The sequence below is a fragment of the Alligator sinensis genome, unplaced genomic scaffold (assembly GCF_000455745.1).
Source record: "Alligator sinensis unplaced genomic scaffold, ASM45574v1 scaffold531_1, whole genome shotgun sequence".
Lineage (NCBI taxonomy): Eukaryota > Metazoa > Chordata > Crocodylia > Alligatoridae > Alligator > Alligator sinensis.
The window spans coordinates 1873567-1897771 of NW_005842173.1; the positions used below are offsets into that span (position 1 = coordinate 1873567).

A 24205-nucleotide genomic window follows, 5' to 3' on the forward strand; every position below is an offset into this window, starting at 1 on the left:
TTTTGCAAGTTCATAATAATAATAAAGTTTCCACATTAATACTCTTTAGCCTTAGGATGTATGCTTTTCTGTACAGCCTTGATCTCAGTTGGAAGCTACAAGTCAGGCAGTGCATTCCCACCCTAGGCTTCCCCCTCCCACCTTCTCTATTTAATACCATTTCATAATCCATTTTTCAAGCAATGTTTACAAAGTTCAAAATATCACACATACCCCAACAGAAAGGATGATGGGTCCCTTGATTAGCCACCAGTAAGGAGAGCCCTGGTTAATATCCCAGCATCTAAACAAATAGCGCTACAATTAACATGCATAGATAGACATGGTCAGAGAAATACTGTTATATCAAGAAATTACACTGGATAGTCAGCAGGGGTGTGCAAAACAGGCCCTATTCAATTTGGATTTGAATTCTGCCCAAATCAGGGACAGTGATTTGATTCGTTGATTTGGATCACTGTCCCCGATTTGATTCAGCCAAATCCGAATTTGACAATTTGATGCTGATTCAGAGAATCACTGATTCAGCCATAGACACAGCTTGAAATGTTTTTTCTACATACCTTGAGGTACCAGGCGCGGCTTGTGAACACTGCAATGGTGGGGTGGATCAGGAGCATGGGGACCCCCCCGCATGCTTGGCGGCAAACCCAGAAATGGACCAGATGTACTTCTGGTCCACTTCTGAGTCTGCTGCTGAGCGTGCTGGGGATCCCCCCCTGAGCTCTTGTGGGATGCTCTACCTGCCCCAGCATCATAGCACTCACAAGCTGCCTGCTACCTCTAAAGCTATGTAGAAAAAGCATTTAAAGCTGTGCCTATGTCCAAATTGCCAAATGTTTCCAAATCTCTCCGATTTGATTTGGAGAGATTAAAGAGTCCTCTGATTCGATTCAGATTCAGAGATTTGGCCACCGAATCAGACCAAATTTCCACCTAATCGAATCGGGGAGTGAAGCTTCACACAGCCTGAATGGTCAGTAGATACCTACATGATAGTGACATTTTGAGAGGCAGTATTACTATCCAAATCTCTGCAACCATGGTTTGTAATGTACTGTTGCCATGGATATTCTCTGATCCCAGGGCTCCATTAATATTTTCTGGTCCTTATGAAAACAGTAGAATTTCCACTGGCCCTAAAACACTAAATGATAGCTCAAAGTCATCTATTGCTCCATAGGTCGAACAGATGCAAGCTGCAAGCCAGATCTAAAGCATCATTGTTCTTTGAAGATGAGGCATTTTCTACACATAAAGTGGAAACTTCATTCAACCTCTTTAGGTTTCTGATCTCAGAAACTATTCTTGCCTGCCTATAAAGTTATCATTGTCTCATGAGAACACCTTGATTGCCCTGCAGCATGAGAAATACTTCAACTTGCTTAAAAACTATCGCTTCCCTAACTTAATTAACTCCCATTACAAGCACGTGTTTTCAGGTAGTTCTAATTTTTCTTAAAACCTTCCCTTTAGCCTGAAACATTTTGTTCTCAGGTCAAGATGTGAATTTGTTTGGATTTTTGTTTCAAGGTATCCCTTTATTCTTTTTCCAAAGGGAAATAAAAATGCAGAGTGAAATTTTGTTTCTACTGAAGACAATGGCGAAACTTCATTGACTTCAGCAGAACATGGATTTTATTAGTATTTTCTGTTTTTCATTTGGATAATAATTGCATAGAAAGATGATCAAGAGCAAGTGCAGGATGGATGTGAAGGTTTAATGCACTAACTTAACTTTCCTAGGACCCCAGTAACTCACGAAGGGCCATAGTACGGGATCAAGACTTCTCATAGTATTGAAACGGGAACACGCTATGGGATCTGGTATAAAACTGCTACTTACGCTGTGTCTTCAAAATAAAACTTGGTTAATATCCACACAAGGGTGAAAAATGTTGGGAAACCTGTAAAACAATTCAACAAGGGTTATGGGTTTTTTCCGATGTCGTTAATTATCCCCCATTAAATTTCCACCCTGTCCGCAGCAGCCCTAACATGAGATTACAGGGCACCCACAGGAACAGCATTTACATATGCAACAGGAACAGCATTTACACTTAATAAAGGCTTCTGTGAGGAACATAAATGTAAAGAGGAAGTCTCTCCACACACTATAAAATAAAGTAGTTACAAGCAACCTATGTTCAGCATTTTGAGGCTGTAAGGGCGTCTATAAGTACATTTGCACTTAGTGTCAAACATCAGTATAGACCTGCTTTTGCAGTGTTTTATTCATATGAAAACCACTTTTTCATGTGAATAGTCTCAGCTTCCGGTCCCTCAGCTCAGGCTGCAGATTCAAGCATTAGCTTTATACTTTTAGCATGGCAGAGAGCTGAGGGGAGAATTTATCTAACAATAGTACTAGTCAACAATACTTTTAAACTTCAACTTGATAAAATAAAGGCCAAGTCCTGTGCAGCCAGGAGGGAGTAAGTCCTGGGGTAGGAGGGAGTATACTTCTGTGCCCTAGTAAGGAGGGCATTGTTGGAAGATATGCATTTTGGCCTTCTGCCTCTCCTCCAGCTCTGCCCTCATTGCATTTTAGCCAACAACCATGCAATGCCAAAGGCGGAGTTGAGTGCTTGCCCAGGAAGCAGGCAGCCTGGATTCCAGGTCCCACGGCTCCTTTCCAACGGGGGGCACTCGGCAGTCAAGAATGCAGGGATCTCGAAGAAAGAGGGACAATAAGCAGGAGGGGGCATGCCACCAAAGTCAAGTGCTCCGGGCACTACCCTGAGAAGCAGGAGACCTGGGTTCCAACCTTTGACTCCACTCCTAGACTCTTCGTACATTTTACAAGAAACAGATGCAAACAACCTGGAAATAACCAGAACCCAGGTTTTCCTCCTTCTAGGTGAGTACCCTCTCTGCTGGTCTACAGAGTCAGGTTCACTTGGCCTGCTTTCCTTTTGGTTATGGGGTTCTTTCCACCCAACTTGAACATGAGGAAGTGGAAGATGTTCTCAGCCTGAACTAGACTGTAGTCCGGTTGGTAAGGCTTGGGAAGCAGGAAATATGATTTTGATTCCTCCCCTGTGCGGTTGTTCCTAGAATCCTCTTCTGACTTTTTACAATATACAGGCAGTTACTTTGCAGTCAGTTTATGTGGATGCCTACACCGATAATCTTTCTACTGACATCAGAAGGAGAGGGATCAAGTCCTGGAAGGTATTATATTCTTGACCAGTCCCACCCCTGCCCTTACGTACCCCAGCCAAACAGAACAAGCCACCAAAAGTATCTTCTTCCATGAGGGAGGGACGAGAGCAGCAGACTGTTCAAATAAAGGGCTTCTACCAGCAGCCACATGAAATTGGTCATCATAAAATAGTGGCAGAAAACAACTGAGATCTTGCATTCGGTCTAGGGAACAGGAAAGGCAAAAATTCAGCACAACACATGCAAATATTTGAGTTGACCTTTCAGACACGATGAGCGTCCATAATTCCAGTTACCATTATAGGGCATTTTGGGTGCCCCACACCTCTAATTATGGGTGTGAAAAACAACACAGCCCAACTTTGATACCAATGTAGATGACACCATTAAATGGAATTTCTTTTGCTTTGGGTTTTTGTTTTGTTTTGGGTTTTTTTCCCTTTTGGGAAAGAATTTCAAACCTCCTAGCAGCTTCAGATTACCACCCCTGCCATTTTCAGACCACTTCAATATAGACCTGCGTTTGCAGTCTAATATTCGTATGAAAACCACTTATTCATGTGAATAGTCTCAACTGCAAGGTCCTCAGATCAAGCTGCAGCTTCAAGCATTAGTGTGACTTTTAACATGGCAGAGAGCTGACGGGAGAATTTAGCTAACAATAGTAATAGTCAACAATATTTTTAAACTTAGCTTGATGAACTAAAGCCAAGCCCTGTGCAGTGAGGAGGGAGAGACTCCTGGGGTAAGAGGAGAGCAAATAAGAGGGAGTATACTTCTGTCCCCAGTAAGGAGGGAATTGTTTTGGGAGGGTGGAAGACCTACATTTTGGCCTTCTGCCTCTCCCTCAGCTCTTCCTTCACTGCGTTTTTATCCAACAACCATGCAGTGCCAAAGTAGGGTTGAGTGCTTGCCCAGGAAACAGGCAGCCTGGATTTCATAAAGAAGCAACTTGCATTAAAACAGAGCTGACAACTATCATTCCTAAGGTCTTGCTATGGCTCTGGAGGATGATTAGTTATAGCCTCTCAGACCTGCACTGCACAGGGAGCACACCTGTAAATAGCTGTCTGGTCACTGAGGCTAGGTAGTCCAAGGTGGCCAGTTGCATCACTCGTTTGTGTGCCCATGGCAGTATAAATTGGGCTAGAGGTTCTTCTTCTCCCAGCTCTCCGTTGGCCAACGCTCAAAGGGAAGCCAAAGGAAATGGTACAAAAATATGCTCAAGGTCACCCTTAAGCATGGAGGCAAGCTGCTGACCCTTCGGCATGGCACCACCTGGTCCTCCAAGGCCCAACGACTCGATACCAGGGCTGAACAGCAGTGGCAAAGAAAGGAGGAGACCAACCCAGAGATGCGAATCCCACTCCCCCATACAACAACATGTCTCCATTGCCAAAGAACGTGTGTATCCAGAATCTGCTCCTCAGTCACCTGAGGACCCATCAAGCCTGACGGATGTCATCCTCAACTTTGAAGGACCGCCGCCGAAATTGGGCTAGCATATAATGTACATCAACGGGCCATTTGTTTCAGGCAGACCTTTGACGTTTTGCTCTTTGAAGATATAAAAGAAAGCACAAGCCACTGGAAGAGATAAAGCAATATATTATGCATACACCAAAGTGATCTTTTCAAATGCTTACTGTAGAGAAACTGCAATGATCAATGTCTTCCTTCTGGAAGAGGACGGCATCCTTAATGAATATGGCAATAGCTTTCAAGATGAAGGTGAGAAAGAGCTGGATGTGGATATAATTCCTGGGGCAGCGGAGTCTCCTGTAAGGAAAGAAGCCAGAAGACTGAAGTGAGGGGAGGTGAATAATCTCTGCCACTTGCTTGTTTCCTGAGGCTGGGATTTTCAAAAGCAGTCTGCTTTGGCCTAACTCTGCTCCTACTGAAGCAAATAGCTGACTGCTAAGGGAACTACGTTTATTTTAAGCACTCTTGAAAATGTCCCTTTTAGTTGATATCTAATATCAGTGGGCGTTAAACCCTCCCAGAACCGTATCAGACCAGTCCTTCCCTTGTATCGCAAATATGTACTTGTGCCAGTGGAAAGCCTGAATTTGCAGAAATGACCTTGACTAATATAAAACTGAAGGGGATAAAACAGCTTCCAAGATAATAAGAATGCTGCAGAGTATCTGTGACTGCCTAGGTAGCTCTCTTCTAGGTAGCAGGCAGTGGATGTATGACTTATCAGCATGGAGACAGTCAAGGAAATTAATCTGAATTAATTTTAAAGTGGATTAAAAGGTGTATTAAATGCATAGGTAGACACTGTTACTCAGAATGAATGTGGCTGTATTTGCTTTAGTTTAACGAACTATAGGAATTCATTAAGTGCCATTGAATTAAGGCCACTTTACTTCTTACTAATAATAATATACATATAGGGATGTGCTGTGATTTACAAATCACACCTTTAGTTAATTTTGGTCAACCATCTTCCATGGAAACAAAAACGTTGAGCCTGATTTTCAGAGACGTCAACCAATTTCAGTTCTACATTTTCAGCTGGAGTCAGAGATTCTCAGCAATTATGAAAATCAGGTTCTTATAAAGTCCGACCCATACCGGATCACTTGCAGGTGATCTTAAAATTCACTTATTGTGAGCAGTATTGCAGTTGAACTCAACCATTGCCAAATTAGCTGTTTCTGCTCATTTTAAAGATATCAACCTTTCTGCCCATGGCTTTTCAGTGCAGTGTGCATTTCTGTTTATTCAGTTTCTTGTATTTTTGGTGCCCTGTTAGACGCTCATCAGGTTACCTGAAGGCAATGAGAACTGTCACAGCAATGGTGAGCGAGGCGATAGATATGCTATATCCTACGGTGTAGATGATCTTTACCGTAGAAAAATAGGAGTGCTATAAAGAAGAGAATAACTGTGTTATTTGCGACTTAAGGCCAAAATAACAGTGGTAGAAGCTATGCAAAATTGAGTGGGATGCCAAAACCTTTTTTGCAGTCTCAATTCACACTCCTAGTATCCACCTTTTTGTAAGAACATAAAATCCCAAAGCAAAGCGCAGCTGGAACACTTCATCTTACTTTCACAGTCATCTCGTTCAATGCTTCACCAGTGCCAGGGCTCGAAATTAGGAAGAGCTTTCTATCTGTAGTGGTTAAGCACTAGAGAAGTCTGCTAGAGATGTGGGATATCCATCACTGGATAGTTTTAAGTGCAGGTTTGTGTGGGAAGGTTTTGACAGAGAGAATCCTCTCTTGAGCAGGAGGCTGGATTTGATGACCTCTTGAGAAACCTTCCAGCTTTGTCTGGTTAATAGCAAATCACTAAGGACGTATGTGATTTTGATGGGAAAAAAATACACTACTAGGTCTAGGAAGGCTGACTGATTCAGGAGGCTATGCAAATTTAGCAAAACTCCATTCAAGTTAAACTGGGTTTCAAACTTGCTATGGTATCTGAAACCAAGCCAGTATGCTATGGGTCTGGGATTCCTAACTACACTTCAACCTGACTCAGTTTGCCAAGATACTATACCATGGTAGACCTATAATAATCCTTTTTGTATAGGCAGACAGGGTTTTTTGGGTAGCTGTGATATCTTTTATTAGACCAGTTAATGGTTGGAAAAAATGTTCTTTGCTAGCTTGCGGACACAAACGCCCTTTTTGTGCCCAAAAGCTTGCAAAGAACAATTTTCCCAACTGTTGAGTTAGTCTAATAAAAGAGATCACATCTACCCAAAGAACTGTGTCTGCCTATGTCCTTAGACCAACACAGCTACAACCAACAATCCTTTCTGTATATGCACACGTGTATACTAAAAATATTCCTGCTTTGACAAAACATTCACCTAATCCTGGGAGAAGGTCATGGTAATCTCAGTAGAAAGCATAAAGAGATAGGACAACGAGGGAAGGATTTATCTCAAGAGGCATGAGGCTTCACTGACCACAACAGTGTTTTAGGGCGGGGGGTGGGGGGTGCTTTAACAGAGCCTAGCTCTGAGCTCAGGCCACTTCCACACTGGCCTGTGCCATTGTCACTGGAGCCAGATCCAGAGCTGGAGCTGGCTGCTGCCACTTCCCCCCTGATGGCTGGGCAGAGCTGCCCACAAGAGAAGTGCTGCAAAAGCACCCCAGTCCTGCAGACTGGATAAAATGGCTCCACAGTCCATAGGTGTCAGGGGCCCTATCAGGCAAGATTCTTTGGGTAAATGTGATCTCTTTTATTAGACCAACTAAATAGTTGGGACAAATGTTCTTTGCAAGCTTTCAGACACAAAGACCCTTCTTCAGGCATAGGGAGACTCTGCAGGTGTTATGCAGGGGCACTATCAAGCAGCCCAGCCTGGACTCATCGCCGACTTGGCCAAACCTGCCAGAGGTCCTTCCCAGAAGCCCCACCCCAGCTGATGAACCAGCCAGCCACTGTTAGGCCAGGGCCCTCCCCGACCTGCGCCCTGCCCCGCAGCCACGGGCTCCATCCCTAGCTAGGGCAGCAGGAGCAATCGGAGCAGGACGCATTGCCACCCAGGCCCGTGGTAGGACAAGCAGCCATCCATGCCCTCAGATTCACACTGGAGTTGGACCCTGGGTCACGGAGGATCCCACACAATATTGCCCCACAGCCGGGCAGCACCGGGGGCTGTGGAGCCACTGCCCACCAGGCACATGTGGCACAGTTAGGTCAGACCATCCTCGACCCAGTCCTTAGAGCAGGTTGTGAGCACGTGTTTTAGGGCATTCCAGTGGTGATCATTTGATTCACAAATCTTTCCCAGCTGCAGTTTAAATCCAGTTCTGTTTTGCAAGAGCAAGTTAATTTTTCAAAAGTCTGAGGGTGAAATCCTGGACTCGTTGAACTTGATGGCAAAACTCCTATCAACTTTATTGAACCTTGCATTTCGCTGCTAGGACTTTATCTGCAGGCACTGATGGCTGATGTCAGAGACAGGAAATTCCCTGACAGATAGATTAGTACTGGTGGCTGTCTCATATATGGTGTATATAACACAATATTTCCATCTTTCATAACATTTCCTCCCTGCCCTTCTCCGAGTTCATTTTGAATTTCACATTTTGCTCTGGGCCCTGCTCCCTATTCTGTTTTTTTCTACTGGGTTTTCTTTTTTCCTTGTGTTCCCAAGCTCAAGTTTTCCCAGGTATAATGACAGGTCTTCCTTGTTTTATGCGAGTTCTGTATGTGCAAATTCACTCTTATGCAATGATCCTCATTTGAAAATTTGAAATTGAATTTCAAGTATTTCTTTTCCAAAATTTGGCAGTGTCTGCCTTTTGGGTCCTATTTCAACTTTATTATATATACTTGCAAACACCCTGTCAGGCACTATATTTCTCCTCTTTGACACAAGACAGGATAGCAGATTAGACTTTCATGGTCTAACTCCAGTGCATCACTCCAGAAAACGTTATAATTATAGTCTTATAGTGAGAAGTGCTGAGCATGGCTGAAGCATAAGACATAATAGGCCTGACATTGCATCCACCATCACACAGGCAACACACTCCATTCAGCTAGTTATCAAGGCCCTGATAGCTCTTCTATATTGCTCCAACCAAAACTCAAATAGGGGAGTCAATAAGGAGTTGCCCTGTGCATTAACACAGCAGATCTGTTCTAGTCTCATCCCAGCCAGCTGACACCGAGTATAAATCAGATACGAACGCCATACAAAGCAATAGCCCAGTTCCCAAGCAGATAAACAAGCAGGCTGAGGAGTTTACCTAAATGAAAGATCAGGGCTACTGCCAAAGAAAACAGCAGGCTTATGCTGTGATTGTTTTTGCACTAGAAGTGCAAGGAAGCAATAAAAAGCAGGGGGGAAAGGACATTTTTTAAGCATTGCATTTTAGGGGAAGTGCTTGTTGACACAGCATGGCAAGTACTATAAATCAGCTGGCAGAAAAAAGGAAGTTGCAAGCTAAATAGCATGATAACAAACTGGGAAGAAGTAATGGGAAGAGGACCAGAAAAATCTAGGAAGCTCCTGTGCAAAACAGGTTGTTGACTAAGGGCTTGTGTAGATGAAACGGGGGCCCTAAATTGAAGCGGTGGGTTTTTAAAAACACCGCTTCAATTTAGGGCTCTTTAAACCTCCATGTCATGCACACACCCAAACTTACCTGCCTCTCCGGCGGCAGGGAGGGCAGGATGAGCTGCTGGAGGGTGGAGCGGTGCCTGGGCTGCAGGCAGGGCTGGTGCTTCCTTCCATGGCAGTGACAGCCTCCCCCAGGCAAAACCCACCTGCAGGCACCTGGATCAGGTGGTCCCGGGGGGCACCGCAGCTGAAGAGGGAGGCACCAGGCCCCTATGCAGCTCAGGTAGGCAGGCAGGCTCCATGGAAAAAAAAGATCAGGCTCGCCGCTATTCTTGGGTGGAGGCTGTCTTCCCAGGCTGCTGCCAGGCTGCCTGCATGGGCTTCCTGCAGAGCCCCTGGGCTGCACAAAGCCCGGTGCTTCACTCCACAGCTGGTAGGGCAGCAAACTAAAACTCCTGGGTGCCCCTCGTTTCGCCCACACACAGCCTAAGCTCTTTGTCACAAGTGAAATTACCTTCGCCAAATAAAAAACAATCTTGCTTTCATTCTCTCAGCTAGCACCACTGGCTGCGTACAAACTTCCCTGTGAATCTCCTTTTCACACCCCACTGGAGTCTTCTGTTTTCCAGATTTACACCAGAGTAATTAAGAAAATAATTAGGCCTAGTTACAACACAGTTTTTATACCCGCATAATATATTATTTAGGGATGGGATTATTATTTTAACAATATAGCTTTACCAGTACAATCCAAATATGGATTCGGTTATACCTATATTAAAGTGCCTAACATCAATTTAGCTTAATACCCTTCCTAGACAGGAATAGCTGCTATATGAATCAGTATAATTACTTTGATTAATTGATCCAATACTAACTTTATGTCAAAGAGTAAAACTTCCCAGCATTTACAAGGTCTAAGTGACACTGGGTGTATCTACGAGATGCTAAAAGCACAGTAGACTAATTCTACTGTGGATTAGTGCGTCACCGTAAAAGTCGTGCTAACGCCCAAATGCACAGTAGAATTAGTCTATTGTACATGAGCATCACGTAAAGCCTGTGCACCAGTGCTACTACACGGTAGTGCCGTTTATGGTACATTAAATTAGTACCTGTTATTATAGGTACTAAACTTAATGCACCATAATTGCAGAGCATTAATGTACATGTAGATATGCCCACTAACTCTGAGAATCAAGCTGAAACAATTCTGATCCAAATTACTTGGGTGTAAATCCAGAGAAACTCCATTGGATCAATACCAGTCCAAGGGACAGCCACGTGGCTGTGCACAATACACATTTTAATGTCCAAATTTCCTCTTGCTTAGATACTTTTACTGATTATTTTTGCCGTAACCAATCTATTTTCTTATAATATGCATGGCATAGGGATCCAGCCTCTTATGTTATACTGGTAGAGACTACATCACAGCTGAAATTCTCTTGAAAAGATGAATCAAAATTTGTGACAGAGGTGATAACTTTTATTAAAACAACTAGATATTTGCAACAAAAAAAAAATTCTTTATTTTTTTAAAAGAGGGGCACTTGCCATAGACCTGCTATAAGGCTACCAACAGATCAGACTGAAAATTCAGTCCCTTGTTTTACAGACATTTGGGGCCAGATTTTTAGATGGTGTCAATTAAGATCAATGGAGTCGCACACATGTACATCAGCTGTAGGTTCTGCCTCTACATTTTGTGAATACAGCTCTCTAAACTTATTAGCTGCCTTCATTATTGCTCTCTCAGGACAGTAAGTGTTATGAATCATTTTGCCAGGTAAGCAGCCATTCTTCCTCGTACCTAGTAAGTGGACGGCCACTTAAACCAAGTTTCTTCCCCAGTGAACTTCAGAAATAGAAAGGAATCCTAACAGCAACTGCACATGTCTAAACTCTGTTTGCTCAATGAACTTACTTCTTCAATGGGAATCTCATCTTCCACTGGGCAGGCAATATGGTATGAGGGAAATGGATCTGACCATCCTTTCTTCGTGCAGTTTCTTCTCACCAGGCCAGCTAAAACAGAAAAGTTCTGTATTGCTAAAGAAGCCCATGCATTCATTCCATGGACAACCAAATTCAGCAGTAGTAGGTTGCTTCCTATTAAGGAACTGTAGAATAAGAGAAGAACAATCCCTGATAGTAAAGAAGACGGGGAGGAACAATGTTCCTCTTGATAAGGAAGGCACGGTTGCAAGTCTTGGACAAGGGGAAGCTTGTGAAGTTCACTTCCGAACTTCCTGAAGTTTCCTCCATTGCCCCATTCACAAAGACTCGTTTTTGTCCTTCCAAGGTTCCCTGATCTAACCTGATGACCATGCTCTGGAAAAATTTAACTTCTCTTGTATAAGAGATGGACACTTCTTCTCTTCCCAAATCTAGAGCAGGTTTCTCTTAGACACTTTATACCCAGAATTGCTGTGCTGCGCATTTTCTATAGAAGCAATGAAGAGCTATGGAGGCAACACAGCAAAAACCCGTCTCATGTACAATTTATAATAATGTACTTGCATTGTGACAGCACGTTGGAGTCACCAACCAGGGCTTCAGTGTGCTAGATGCTGTACAAATGCAGAGCAAAAACATGGGCACTAAGATTCAGTCTAAGTAGAGTTTCTCAAACTATTCTGGCCCTGCACCAGTGAATTCAGGGTGATAAAATAAACCATATCCACCACTGTGTGTTATAAAAAGAGCAGAACTACAGAAATTAGTCACAGAAATGGCTTGTTTGGATATTAACTATTTTGTTCAACACCATATCTGTGCTTGGTGCTGTGCAGGTGAGGAAGCAACAACAGTGAAAAATAACTAGCTTTCCTATTTCAATTTTAAGGCTTTTCCGTTTCTCATAAGTTAACCCCAGAGGGAAAGACCCCCACCCCCACCCTTAATTCCCCTGAGACAGACCTCATACCATGCTAACATTTCTCTTGCTATGGGATAACTATAATCAATAGCTCCTAGTTATACTCTACCCCCGCCCCTATGCCCTTTGTCTACTCCCTCCTTGACATTGGATACAACTAGCTGGTTTATCTGGCGTAACTGTTTTGCCCGGAGAGTGATAACAGGGTTTTCAGTAGAAAGCTTTATAAGCCAGATCCAGGATAAGTATGAGGATTTTACGGGAGGAAATGAAGTTTGCAGATGAAAGGAATGCTCCTGATCCCTTGGTTATAACTAGCAGGTGTCACATACTGCGAGGAGGGCGGTAGACAGGCTTGGGGGATTTCGTTTTTTCTTTTGAAGCTGCCAAATCTCCGTCTTTCCTGGAAGATCGGTTCTCCTCACATGTTCTCAGTTATCGGGCCAAATTCATCTCCAGAATAAGCAACTGCCAGGCCACTGATTTCCACCAAGTTACATCTGCTTTCATCAGATCTGCTTCTGGCCAAATTTCATGGCAAAATTCTGCTTCCCCTCTCTGTTCTCAGTCCTAAGGAATGCCCACATCATTCATTCATGATCCTTTCATTTCATCCCATGTTAATCACAAACTAAACCTCTTAAGGCCCAGAGTTGATTCAAACAATACCCCCCGATGAACCCAAGAGGAGCTTTCCCTTTGGGCCAACCTCAAAGCCCTTTGAAACAAGTGAGACTCTTTCCATGGACTCAAGCACTTTGTCTCAGGCTCACAGCATGAAATGCTAGACCAAGCCCCAACTGTGGAGGTTACCCAGGACCCCAGACAAACTGTAAAGCACCCTGTAACAAAGGTAGACGTTCCTGGAGTAGCGCTCTCCTTATCCCCACTTCCCACATGGCTCAACCCTCGCTTTCATGAGCCTAATGGGGTCCTGTGCAAATTTAAAGCAATGAAATCAATCTGCAAGGGTCCCTCACCTGGCTTCTTCATGAAGTAAAAAAGGATGTTCGGACATGGTAAGGCAATAGTCTCTCCAGCGTCTGCATCGGGCCAGCACAACAACCGGTCCCATGTTTTCTTGCAACCTCACAGAGGAAAGAAAACACATTGCTAAACCTTCTTTGTATTTGAGTACGAAACATCTCATTGTAGCTATGACACCACCAGGGAGACTATGCTGGGGAAATGAAGGAGGAGGATTTCTACAGCAAGGCCAAGGAACTCATTGCCACAGGATGATGTGGAGGCCAATGCTACCAGGCTCTGAAAGGAATCAGACGTATTTGTGAAGGACAGGTCAAGGATGTAACCTGCTGGTGGTGACTGAGAGGGTCTGACAGGGGATGGATTACCTTGCACATGTCCTGTTAATTATAAACCAGATCCAGAATAAGTATGAGGACTTTAGGGGAGGAAATGAAGTTTGCCGATGAAAGGACTACTCTTCATCTCCAGCATTCACTAGTTACCAGTGTTGGAGCCCAGACACCGGTCTAGGTGTATCTTTGGCCATTCTCATATTTTTATATTCACATCCCATTTGAGGCACCTATCCATCTCACCAGCCCAAATTTTTGAAAGATAACTTAACTAGCTTCTTCCAGGCAATGCAGCATATATGGCGTTTTCAATGGGCTTGGAGTCAGGAGATGGGATGACATGGTTCGCTGGCACTATGTTTCAGGCACAGAGAAAAAGCCAAGTGGGGATGAAAATCAAGGAAGCAGACATAAGGTCATGGAGAAGGTGAGGGAAGAGAGAGGCAGAAAGGCTAATCAAGACACAAGGATGAATGAAGGACCATAGCATCTGAACTTGATGTCCAGGGTGATGGGAAGCAGCAAAAAGATTTGCGTTCAGTTCTAGAGCAGAAGAGAGAGGTTACACGCCTTCTTCCTCTGAACCAGCTTCATTCATTTTTCAAATCCAAGCCCGTTTCCCTTTCAAGACACCATATACTGTACCTTTAGTCCCATTTCCCAAGTCTTCAGCATCCCTGAGACACTCATTCTCGTTTTTCTTCATCTCAGTTATAAAATCGCATTCTGGATGGACATGCCCAACCACCTACAAAGGAGAAGAGTTTGTCACTTAGGTAGATGAATATCACCCTGCCTCAGGCATTATCAAGGACTGTTTTCTACGTTTCCTACCAATAGGCAGCCCCTCTCCATAGCATCGCACTTAACTGCAAATGACTACATCCTCTGGGAGTAACACAACTATGCAGATGTCCATCAGGAGCAAATCTGCAGTGGGTGTAAATTATGATCACTCCATGAACCATATAGGAGAGGCTCTGCCCCAGATAAGGTTTGGCTCAGAATACCTCTCCCATCTCTGACACAATAACATTGTAGGGATTTTTGCTGTTGGTGTTGTTCTTTGCAAGGTACTTTTTTTCTGTTCTCATCGGCATCTTCTGCCACAGACTTCAAATAGAGTAAGTGTGATGCATTCATTATGCTTTTTACCCATTTACATGACTGATGCCAAAAGTAGGATTTAATCCTCTCTGGTTCGGGAACAAAGGACTCCCATAAAAATACATTCTAATGGACAAGTCATACTCGCTGCTGTCTGGGTGATCTGGACCAGGCAAAAGAGGGACAAAAAGAAATATAATAGAGACCATCCCTACCCCACTTCTCCTGCAATCCCAGCTGCTATCGAACAGGATACTAAGCTACAACCCAAAAAAGAGTTGGAGGGTTGGATACAATCAGGGTGCAGTGGCCAAACAAGGTGTAGGCTGCTGGATCCCAACTATAGGTTGCAAGCCAGCTAATAAATATACAGTGGGGTGATATCCAGTGCTGTACATAACTCCTTTTCATGGGAGACGAACTACAAGCTCTGCTCCTCCAAACCATCTCTCTCCACACCAGCAGGACAGTTCATATACCCAACACATGGTCATCCCCACTCCACTCCCATCTGTACTGGGCAGAAATATCGCCCATCAATGCATCCTTCAAAAAAAAAAGACAAAGTGAAACACGTTGAAATCTTCCCGCTGAACAGGTGGCCAGATTATTCTATTCAGCCCCGCTGGATGCAGGAAGGATAACTATTCAGTGAAGTTTGGAAAGAGATATCTTTCTTGCAAGTCATTCAAAGGGCAAAATGTAATAATTCGAATCCACTGGTGTTCCCCATTCATATTAACATCCTCACCTCAAGCTGATCTACAGAGCATTCAAACTGATGGGGCTAGCTTACAACTCGAAGCTCTCATCTGCGCTTTAGTGAGACACTGAAAATGTTGCTGTTGATTTGGACAGAAAAAAAAAAGATTGGGCTTTATGGAAAAAGATGTATTGAACCTGGGATCCCATGCCATGCATTTCTATTCTCAGCTTTTCCTGATTTGACAGCAAGACTTGAAAAGTGGCCTTTGAAACTAGCAGTGCCTATGAATACCAGTGATATATTCCTATACTAATTTCTGTGTGCTGCGTCTTTAATTGCCCAGAGTCTTTTCTAGCTGCCTGCAGGACGACAGTAATAGGGGTCAATTCAGACTGACTGCATTTCATATTACACACTTTTAATTCCTATTGCAGACTTGGATTTATTCCTCCTTTGCCGTTCCCCTTAATCAGTAATGAATGAGATCTATACGAAAAGGTCATGTTTTATCCTGGTGTATTGAAACCATAGGAGAACATTGCTATGCTAATCAGCATGAAAACTAGCCATATCTTTCACTGAATGGATATTTTATTTTATTGAGCTGGTTTGGTGAACTGCGTCCAGAAAGATCTCAGCAGGGTGGAAATGTACCCAGTTGCCCAGTCAAAAGAATTCCTCCTGGCAAAACGACTCTCTTTTGCTTTTGCCTCTGAAGACTGCCTTTTGAGTTCAGTAAAAGTTAAAAAACAAAAACCCTGTCTGGCTCGTTCACAAACCCAGAACCCAGGGAAAATAGAGTATATTTTCTTTTTTTTTCCCTCTTTAAACCTGAAAAATTCGTGAGAACTTTGGTTCACGTGCCCATGAAATAAAAGGTCTGTGATTAAGGTTAAAGTTCACTTCTCCAGGGTGTCCTAATTTTACTGCAGTTCCTCTAACGCAGCGATGCTGAGCAGTTGCGATTCCCACCGTCTTTAAAAGCTGTAGATTTTTTATGGGCAACAGAAACCTCAGATGAAGCAAAGTGAAAAGATTCCCTGTCCCCTATTCAGTCTGTTCTGACATGGGTACACACACGTCCAGCCAGCCCGCCAGCCCTGGTGTCTACCTGCTTACCTAGTGGGCACCTCCTCTGGCCATATTTCTGAATACGAGCATCTGCTGTGCTGTGCTTTGTGGTGAACTCAGTGTAGATGTACTCGAAGCACACTAGCCAGATCTGGGCCTGTGGGGGAATTAGCTGAGCTGAGCATCTCAGTGGCTGTTTCATACCTAAGGTTATTTGGGATTTGTGCCTAAGACAGTGGTGCCCCAGGGCATGTATAGCTTTACAGATAAGATGAGAACTTTCTCTAACTATATAAGTTTGCTGGCAAAAATATAGGTGCCTGGGTACTTTCAAGGCACCTAGGAAGTTGGGTTGGGGGCGGATTGGGGGTTGCTTATTTGGACACAGGTGGCCAAATCCTGCTTATATTACATGACAGTTGCTTGAATGCTTTTTTTTTTCAATTGTTACTGCTTATCTGGTAATTAGTTACCGGAGGTTAGTCAGTCACTTGAGTCTCCATTGCTTTCCGTCACTTGCACCTAGACAAACTGTGGGCCTTAACATGCTACTATTGAGTTTCCTCAATATATATGAAGGTATATCTGCACTGCAGCCACATCTGCACCATGGCCATTACTGTGACAGCTGCTTTTCTAAACATATCCAAGCTTTAAAGCAATCGGCTGGGGGCTGCTAGCAATCTAGCCACAGAAGCATGGACTTCAGCATAGACTAAACTACCAAGCATTTACTTAGCCCCTGAACACCCCCAGCAATGCCCAAAGTAGCTCATTTCAAGCTGGTGCAGGTATACCTTACATGAGCTGCAGTCACAGTCCCAGATATACCCCGAGAAAGGTGAGGAACATCATAGGATCATAGGAAAGCAGGGCTGGAAGGGACCTCATAAAGTCACCTAGTCCAGCCTCCTGCTCAAGCCAAATCATCCAGCCAAGTGTCTGCCTACACTGCCCTTGAAAATTTCTGGGGATGGAGATCCCACACCTTCTCCAAGCAGCCTGTCCCAGTGCTTCCCACGCTCATAGTCATAAAGTTCCTCCTAATCTCCAGCCTAAATTTCCCCTGCTGCAGCTCGAGTCCATTGCTCCTAGTTCTGTCCCCTACAGCCACAGAGAAAAGCCCATCTCCACCCTCTCTGTAATCACCCTTCATGTATTTGAAAAATGTTATCAAATCCCCCTTCAATCTTTTCTTCTCCAGAGAAACAAGGGTTAGAGAAAGAAGACCATGCAAGCTGTGTAGCCAGGCAGAAAGTGATGTTTGCATTGGATAGGGCCTCACTTTTCAAGCTAACATTACAGATTCCTCGTTTTTATGCATAAGCAGCCACGCATTGAAAAGCTACCTGTTCCCTCTCTGAATTAGTCATTAGAGTTTCCCTTATCCATATCAATAGTTTGTTGTAAGCGAGTGTGATTACAGTAGATTTATGTGCTGGTGCGTTTCTCCCTCCCCTGGCCTCTCCCACACGCACAGTTAGCTGTAATGTGCAGCCAGGCTCTGGAAAAGGATTGAATGTTCTGCTTTGCTTCTCTTCCTCTGGACCAATGGACAGTTCAATGAAAAGCTAAGAAATTGTACCAACCTAGCACTGGCTTTGAAGTCAGATCTGGCCCTATCCCTATGGACACATCCTAACACTACAGTAATCCAGGCCATAATCAGCCCTCTGAACACCACTAAGCTCTGAAAGCGTTTGGACTCTGACCTGGCTTTTGAATCTTCATCCCATATCTAAGTACATCTCTGGATGTCGATCTCTCATCTCCCTCCATGATCTTGGGGTCATGGAGGGGCCCTGTAGTAAACCCCCACATAGACCATGAAGCCCTATTGAATACTTTGCGAGTGCTCACAGGGTTGTGATTACCCCTGTGATTGCCAGGAGGGCTGAAAGTTGCAGAGTCAGAACTTGGCCCTTAAGAGGTAAAGATTTCAGGCCCAGAAACTTCATCCACACATCCGCATTGGTATTCTGCAAACCGTATAGTCAAAGAATTTTGGGGCAGAGGGAGGGATAACTGTGTCACCCATCATAATCCGCCATAATCTACCACATTGGCCCAGATCCTCCAGTAGCATCAATTATCAAAGATCCATCCAATAGAGCTATAAAGATTGAAAACCAACTGATGATCTGTTCTATTGCATCTTTCAGGCACCTCTTTACACCCACTTAGGGCTGCAAATCTTGAAGTGATCCCAGAAGTCCAGGTTTTGTGGGGTGGTTCAGAGAGCATAGCATGCAATCTAGATCTGGGCCTTGTGGGCCTTGTGGTTTAAGTAAATAGCTACTCATGATGACCCAACTTTTGGAAACAATTTGAGACATTCACAGGTCTTGCTTTTCAGCAGATGCCCTATATGGCGTCTAAGGGAAAACATCAGGGCTAGGTACAGACATTCAAAAAGCTTGAGGCAGAATCAATCTAAGTTATGCAGTTTTCTGTAAGCGGCGTAGTTTAGATTAGTAGCGAACAGATGTTTGCCCTTTGGTGAGGGGGCAAATCTTAGAATGGATTGTGCCATTTTTAAATCAGTCTGTGTATGCCGAACCTCTGTTACATAGGCCAGTTTCCGATCCCTTATACCAGTAAAAGTGTCCTGTCTATACCTGGCCCAGAGGTGCAACAAACAACTTTTCTGCTCTGGGCGGAAGCACTTTCTCCATGATACTTTCACTCTGACAAGGGAGCTCTGATGGTCCTTCACTTGTATCAAATGTGACAAACCCCACCGTCAAAGAACAAAGACAGTTTTGATTCACAGAAGCTAAAAATATCCTCAAGGTGTCAGATTCCTTTCCAAGTCGAACTCTAAGAGGAAGAGAGGGAGCTATTTCTCTTTGCTACAGATCAATCTTGATCTTGATCTTTGATTTGAACCAAGACCTGCCTTGAATGGAGCACTGCTTGTACAAAGTCTGAGCAGGGAATCTCAGGATGGTGATTCCGGAAAGAACTGGGGAGGGGATGAAAGTCAATATTCTCAGTACACTGGAGGGGGGAGGTTTGAGGAGGAAAGGGCCATATTCTAATGTTGGTCACACATAGTGGTGCATCTACATGTGACATTAATGTGATGCAATAAACTCCAGAGCAGTTCATGCCAGAGTCAACCGCTCCCAGACGCAGCTTCTACACGTGCACCCAGGACAGCAGCAAGTTGAGCTGAGGCAGAGCAAGCCCCCTGCTGCCTGGATTGACCAGATGCAATTTACGCCCCGGGTCACTGTCTACACGTGCTTTTCAGTGCAGTAAAGTACTCTGCCATAAGATAGTAGTGTTCCCGACAGTACTATCCTATGGAATCGTTAATTACTTTACTGCACCCTGATACCGGTGCATGTGTAGACAGTGACGCTGTATTGCAGAGTGAATTAGACGACTCTGTAGTAAAGCACACATGTAGATGCCCCCAGGGAGTAGTATATAATTTATTCACTGGTTTCAACAGACTCAATAGGAATTATGAAGTACTCAGGCTGTGGTGGCAGCGTGGTAGCAGAGAGGTTAAGATGACTTCCTACAGCTTTAGGGTTAGGAGTGCAAGCCCTGCTCTGAACATGAGCCACAAGCTGCCCCCAGCTGTTAGTGAGTGTGTGGTCATTTACACTAGGGATTCAAAGGCAGCTGGGCATGATGTTTGCCACATGACACCTTTGGGTGTGCTGCTGACTACAGAAACTGGTATGTCTGCATCATATTTGCCCTATGGGCAGGTAGATTTGGGAGGAATCTTGATTCGTGAGACCTGCATAAGGGTATCAGAAGCTAAGGTATTCAGAAAGGGGAATAACAAATATAGAGATGGGTGAGGGTAGAAAATACACACAGCCGTGGCAGAAAAGTGGCTGTGTCTAAAGCTGTTATTTTAGCGCTTCTAAGAGCTCCATTCAGAATAACAATGAGAGAAGCTGTATCTTCCCCAACATTTTTTTTTCTATGGGATCAATTCCATTTTTTTGGAAGGACACAATACAAAGAGTACTATGCAAAAAGATAGTCATGGAAAATGTATAGGGAACATGGTTAATGTTTCCAATAGTTCCTCGCCAAGAAGAAGTGGATAAAATGTTCATCTTGTGAGGTTGTATAATTAAAAGCTCTGAAATCTAAAATTAAACTGAGGTTCCAAACATAGGGCCTGTTTCAAATTTAGGACTTGCTTTCAGAGCTCCCAGCACCTACAATTCTTATAAGCGAAGCAGATTCATGGGCTCACATGACCCCCTGAATATCAGGCTGATTTTTCAACATCTAGTTACGTTAGCAACCACCACGTGAGTAAAGCCTGCAGAATTAGACCATTAAGAAATATCAAACAGTCTACCTACTTAAAACAGATCATGTCTTATTCCTGTACAAGCTGCAATAAAAACCTAACATCTATTTATTTGACTTTTCCCCTGTTGCTTCCTCCCATGTATATCACCACAGAGCATTATTTGCATGTTTAAACTAGTCTATACCCCCCAAAAATGAAAAAATGTTTAAAGACTTTAACTTTTAAAGCCACTCTATAACCAAAACCAATGTCACACAGGGAAATAATGGTACCAAGAAATACTAATGGATAAGGTGGAAAAAAGTTGCTTGTTTCCTTTTCTCAATCAAAGATCTAATGCTCAGAAACACCTGATCTGCCATCCATACCCACACCAAGTACCACCTAACTTTGTGAGCAGCTGAGTTTTTGTGGGCTAAGGTGCTACTCATCTTACGTTAAGGTGGAAGAATCCTGCCCAAAAGAAAGCAAGATCCTTGCTATGTCCCTCAGCGAAGAACACGACTAACTAGTAGGACCAGATTCTGCTCCCCCTTTTATGCGGAATAGCGCTCCCCTCCATTAATAATTCCACTGAAGCATTGCATGAATGCCATCGCACACCACGAAGGAAATGAGAGGTGCATATAGAAAAATAGGCTCTTCCTCAGCTATTCCATATCATAGCCTATTTCTTTCCAGGTGCAAAAAGATGCTGTGAGCCAAACGATCCTGTGACACTGCGTTCCATGGATCACCCGCCCTGAGGGGGGTGATACCATAAAAAAAGGGGTTGCAAGGTGTTTAAAATGGCATTATAATCTAAAGCAAGGAACAATTTGCTTCTCCATCCCCCACTCTCCTTCACATGAATAATCATGTCATCTGGCTCCCAAATAATTGCCCGAAGCAGAATGGCAGTTTTTTCGGACAGTTTTTCTTTACACCATATATGAAGTTATTGGGCAAATCTCGCTATGATAGAAGACGGCAAAACTCCTGGGGATTCTGGTCTATTTGCTCTTATCACTCTTATTGTCTCAAATACTGGCACACTACATCTTACAAAAACACCAGTGAAATGTCAACCTGTAACGTGGCAGATGTCAAAGGTTAACACAACCATCCCCAAACTCACAGCCTCCATCATACTAACTCTTCTCTATTTCCTTTTTTTTTTAATTCCTCTTTTTTAAATCCCCCATATACACATTTTGCTATCGGCAATATCAAAACGTTGAGTAATAAAGCAGTGAAACACAATGCTACACCGATCCTGCAGCTTGCATGCCTCTTCTGCTACAGCTTGCACTGTTCCTAGCATCTTGCAATTTTTAATGTGAATCAAAGTCAAATAAAGGAAAGGGGGGACAAAAGAGAGAGAGATGCTGCTGCAATGAAGCAAGCTGTATCAGCCCATCTGTTCCTAGAGGAAACTAACTGATTATGGAAAACAATCGAGGCAAACCTCCTTAACGCAATTACTTACAAGAGTTGCAAGACACAGCGAGTAAAAGGCACAGTGGTACAAAGCACTGGAATTCATCTTCCGAAGCAAGTCAAGTGTCATAATTCACTTCCCCAGCCTCCTTTAGCATCTTTTACCTTCCCTTCATCTTCCCTTTCTCCTATCAGTGCCTGGTCTGAAGCATTTATCTTTTTGCACAGAAGTGACGTAACAGTACAATGAAGTGGAAACTAAATATTAACAACTCTCCAGGCAGTGATTGACTGGCTTCCCACCTTCTTGACCTTGCTACACATTCCCAGATAGCAAATGATGAACAGCGTGTTTGAGATTAGGGTAACGAGATCCCTTCTGGGGAGCCTGCCTCAGAGACACCAAATGATTAGAGTCAGGTTTAACAGACCTATTAATGTTGATCGTGTCACTTTTAAAGCAACATCGGATGTTGGAGACCAGCAACGCCTGCGAATGGATTAAAATCAATTCATTCGAACACAGCATGCATCTTATGCTTGTTTTCCTGTTTAAAAAAGCTGTGTGTGTTTGCAGGTGTGTGGAGATAAGAGCGTATCATTACATTTTTCACCGCGTGGCCAAGATCTGCTCTCGGACACAACGGCTCCTGGCGGAGCGCGTGCTGTATGAGCATGGGAAAGCAAAATTCAGTCCAAGTTATGTACCGTGTAAAGAAGCACCTGCGTGAATACACGTTATGCCCCATCTCCTCCCCCCTGTTAGAAGAACGTTAATGCTGCCAGGTGTAGGACCTCCAGATGGGAAAACTGGAATTAAATTAGTCTCTGCCGCTATTCACCCGCTGCCTGTGCCCAGTTCAACTTCTGCCTCTATGTTCCCATCCTCCCCATGGCTCCTGCACCACCAACACCCTCCCTGACACACATCTCCCTCAGCTTCCCTGATTTCGGTGTCCTCCTGCTCCTCTCCACAGCCCAAGTGGGAACCCTGATGGCAGAAGACACAGAGACTCTTTTCTCACCATTTTAGCACTCAGTGCAACAGCCCAATAAAAGATACCATCAGCAAACACCTTGCAGAAGCTACCTCCGGCCAGGACAAGCTAGGTCCAGGAGAATGCTCCTAGTCTTCGCCTTCCCAGGCTGGGAGTATGTCGAGGGGATGGTATACACATAGTCTGGTCACACGTAGGAGTTGTGGGGGGCACAGAGCATGCGCAGGGAAGATCAACTCTTTAGTCAGCATACAGCTGCCAAGCTCTCTACTGACCAAGTGCAAGGGGAGGGTGGAGTTTTATTTATTTTTTAAAGCAAGGGTGTCAAGCTCACCCTATGTCCCAAGCCAGATCCAGACCATGGGGCTCCTTGCAGACCAAATCCAAGGGGCAAGCAATGAGGGCAGCAGTGCTGGGGGTAAATGCTTGTAGCCCCAGCAGCCACAGGCCAAATGGCAGTGGCCCCAAGCAACAGCAGGACGAGATGTCAGCACAGCCCTCACTCCCCCACCTGATGCCAATGGCCATGTCCAACAGTGCACTGGAGTCTGAAGCAGGTCTCACTCCCTCATGGCCCCACCAACAAATGATCTGACCTGCCAGGAGCACCATGAGCCCAATGGAGTGGCTCTGCAGGCCAGATCCAGCCCATTGTTCAGACATTTGACACCCATGTTTTAGGAATTGATGTCTTGGCCAAACTTGGCCAAATTCTCTCAGGAGTGTCCCAAGTGAATCCCAGAAGGTAGGGCAACCCCTCTGACAAACGTCAAGGTCTTTCTACCAAAAATGGAGGCCCCAAACTTCTTCATGGAAGAAAGGAAGGATTATTTTAACATGGTGGGGGAGGGGAGGGCATCATCATTTTTTCCCATAATTAATTTCCGAAATGACTAGAAACATCTTTGGTGGCAGAGGTCTGTCATGAAAAATTTCAGTTCAGACATTTAAAGATAGCAAAATGGCAATGGAAAACAAAACCTCATAACAGGAATATCATGCAACCTGAACACGACACGTTCTTTTCTCTGGTATTGCTGCTACTACTTAGTGGTTTTGTAGCACTTTTCACAGGCACTCAGAGCACTTTAGAAATAAGACCAGTGTCATTATCACCACTGGACAGATGGGGAAACTGAGGCAGAGAAAGGAAAAGGGATTGATTTGCTCAAGATTACCCAGCAGGACAGTGACAGAGCTAGGGAAAG

The 24205-nt window shown here is 44.1% G+C and overlaps 1 protein-coding gene across 1 annotated transcript in view; it reads right to left on the minus strand.

Annotated features, from left to right (window-relative positions):
• The window catches only part of LOC102378619 (growth hormone-releasing hormone receptor), a 30415-nt gene extending 8286 nt beyond the window's left edge, over positions 1-22129 (minus strand). The window contains exons 1-9 of the mRNA XM_025206812.1: positions 22049-22129; positions 14051-14153; positions 13064-13171; positions 11130-11230; positions 5943-6040; positions 4812-4944; positions 3216-3369; positions 1847-1907; positions 214-283 (exon numbers count right to left, since the gene is read on the minus strand). Coding sequence (XP_025062597.1) covers positions 214-283; positions 1847-1907; positions 3216-3369; positions 4812-4944; positions 5943-6040; positions 11130-11230; positions 13064-13171; positions 14051-14153; positions 22049-22129 — 909 coding nt within the window. The remainder of the gene's footprint in view (positions 1-213; positions 284-1846; positions 1908-3215; positions 3370-4811; positions 4945-5942; positions 6041-11129; positions 11231-13063; positions 13172-14050; positions 14154-22048) is intronic.
• Positions 22130-24205: the final 2076 nt, after the last annotated feature.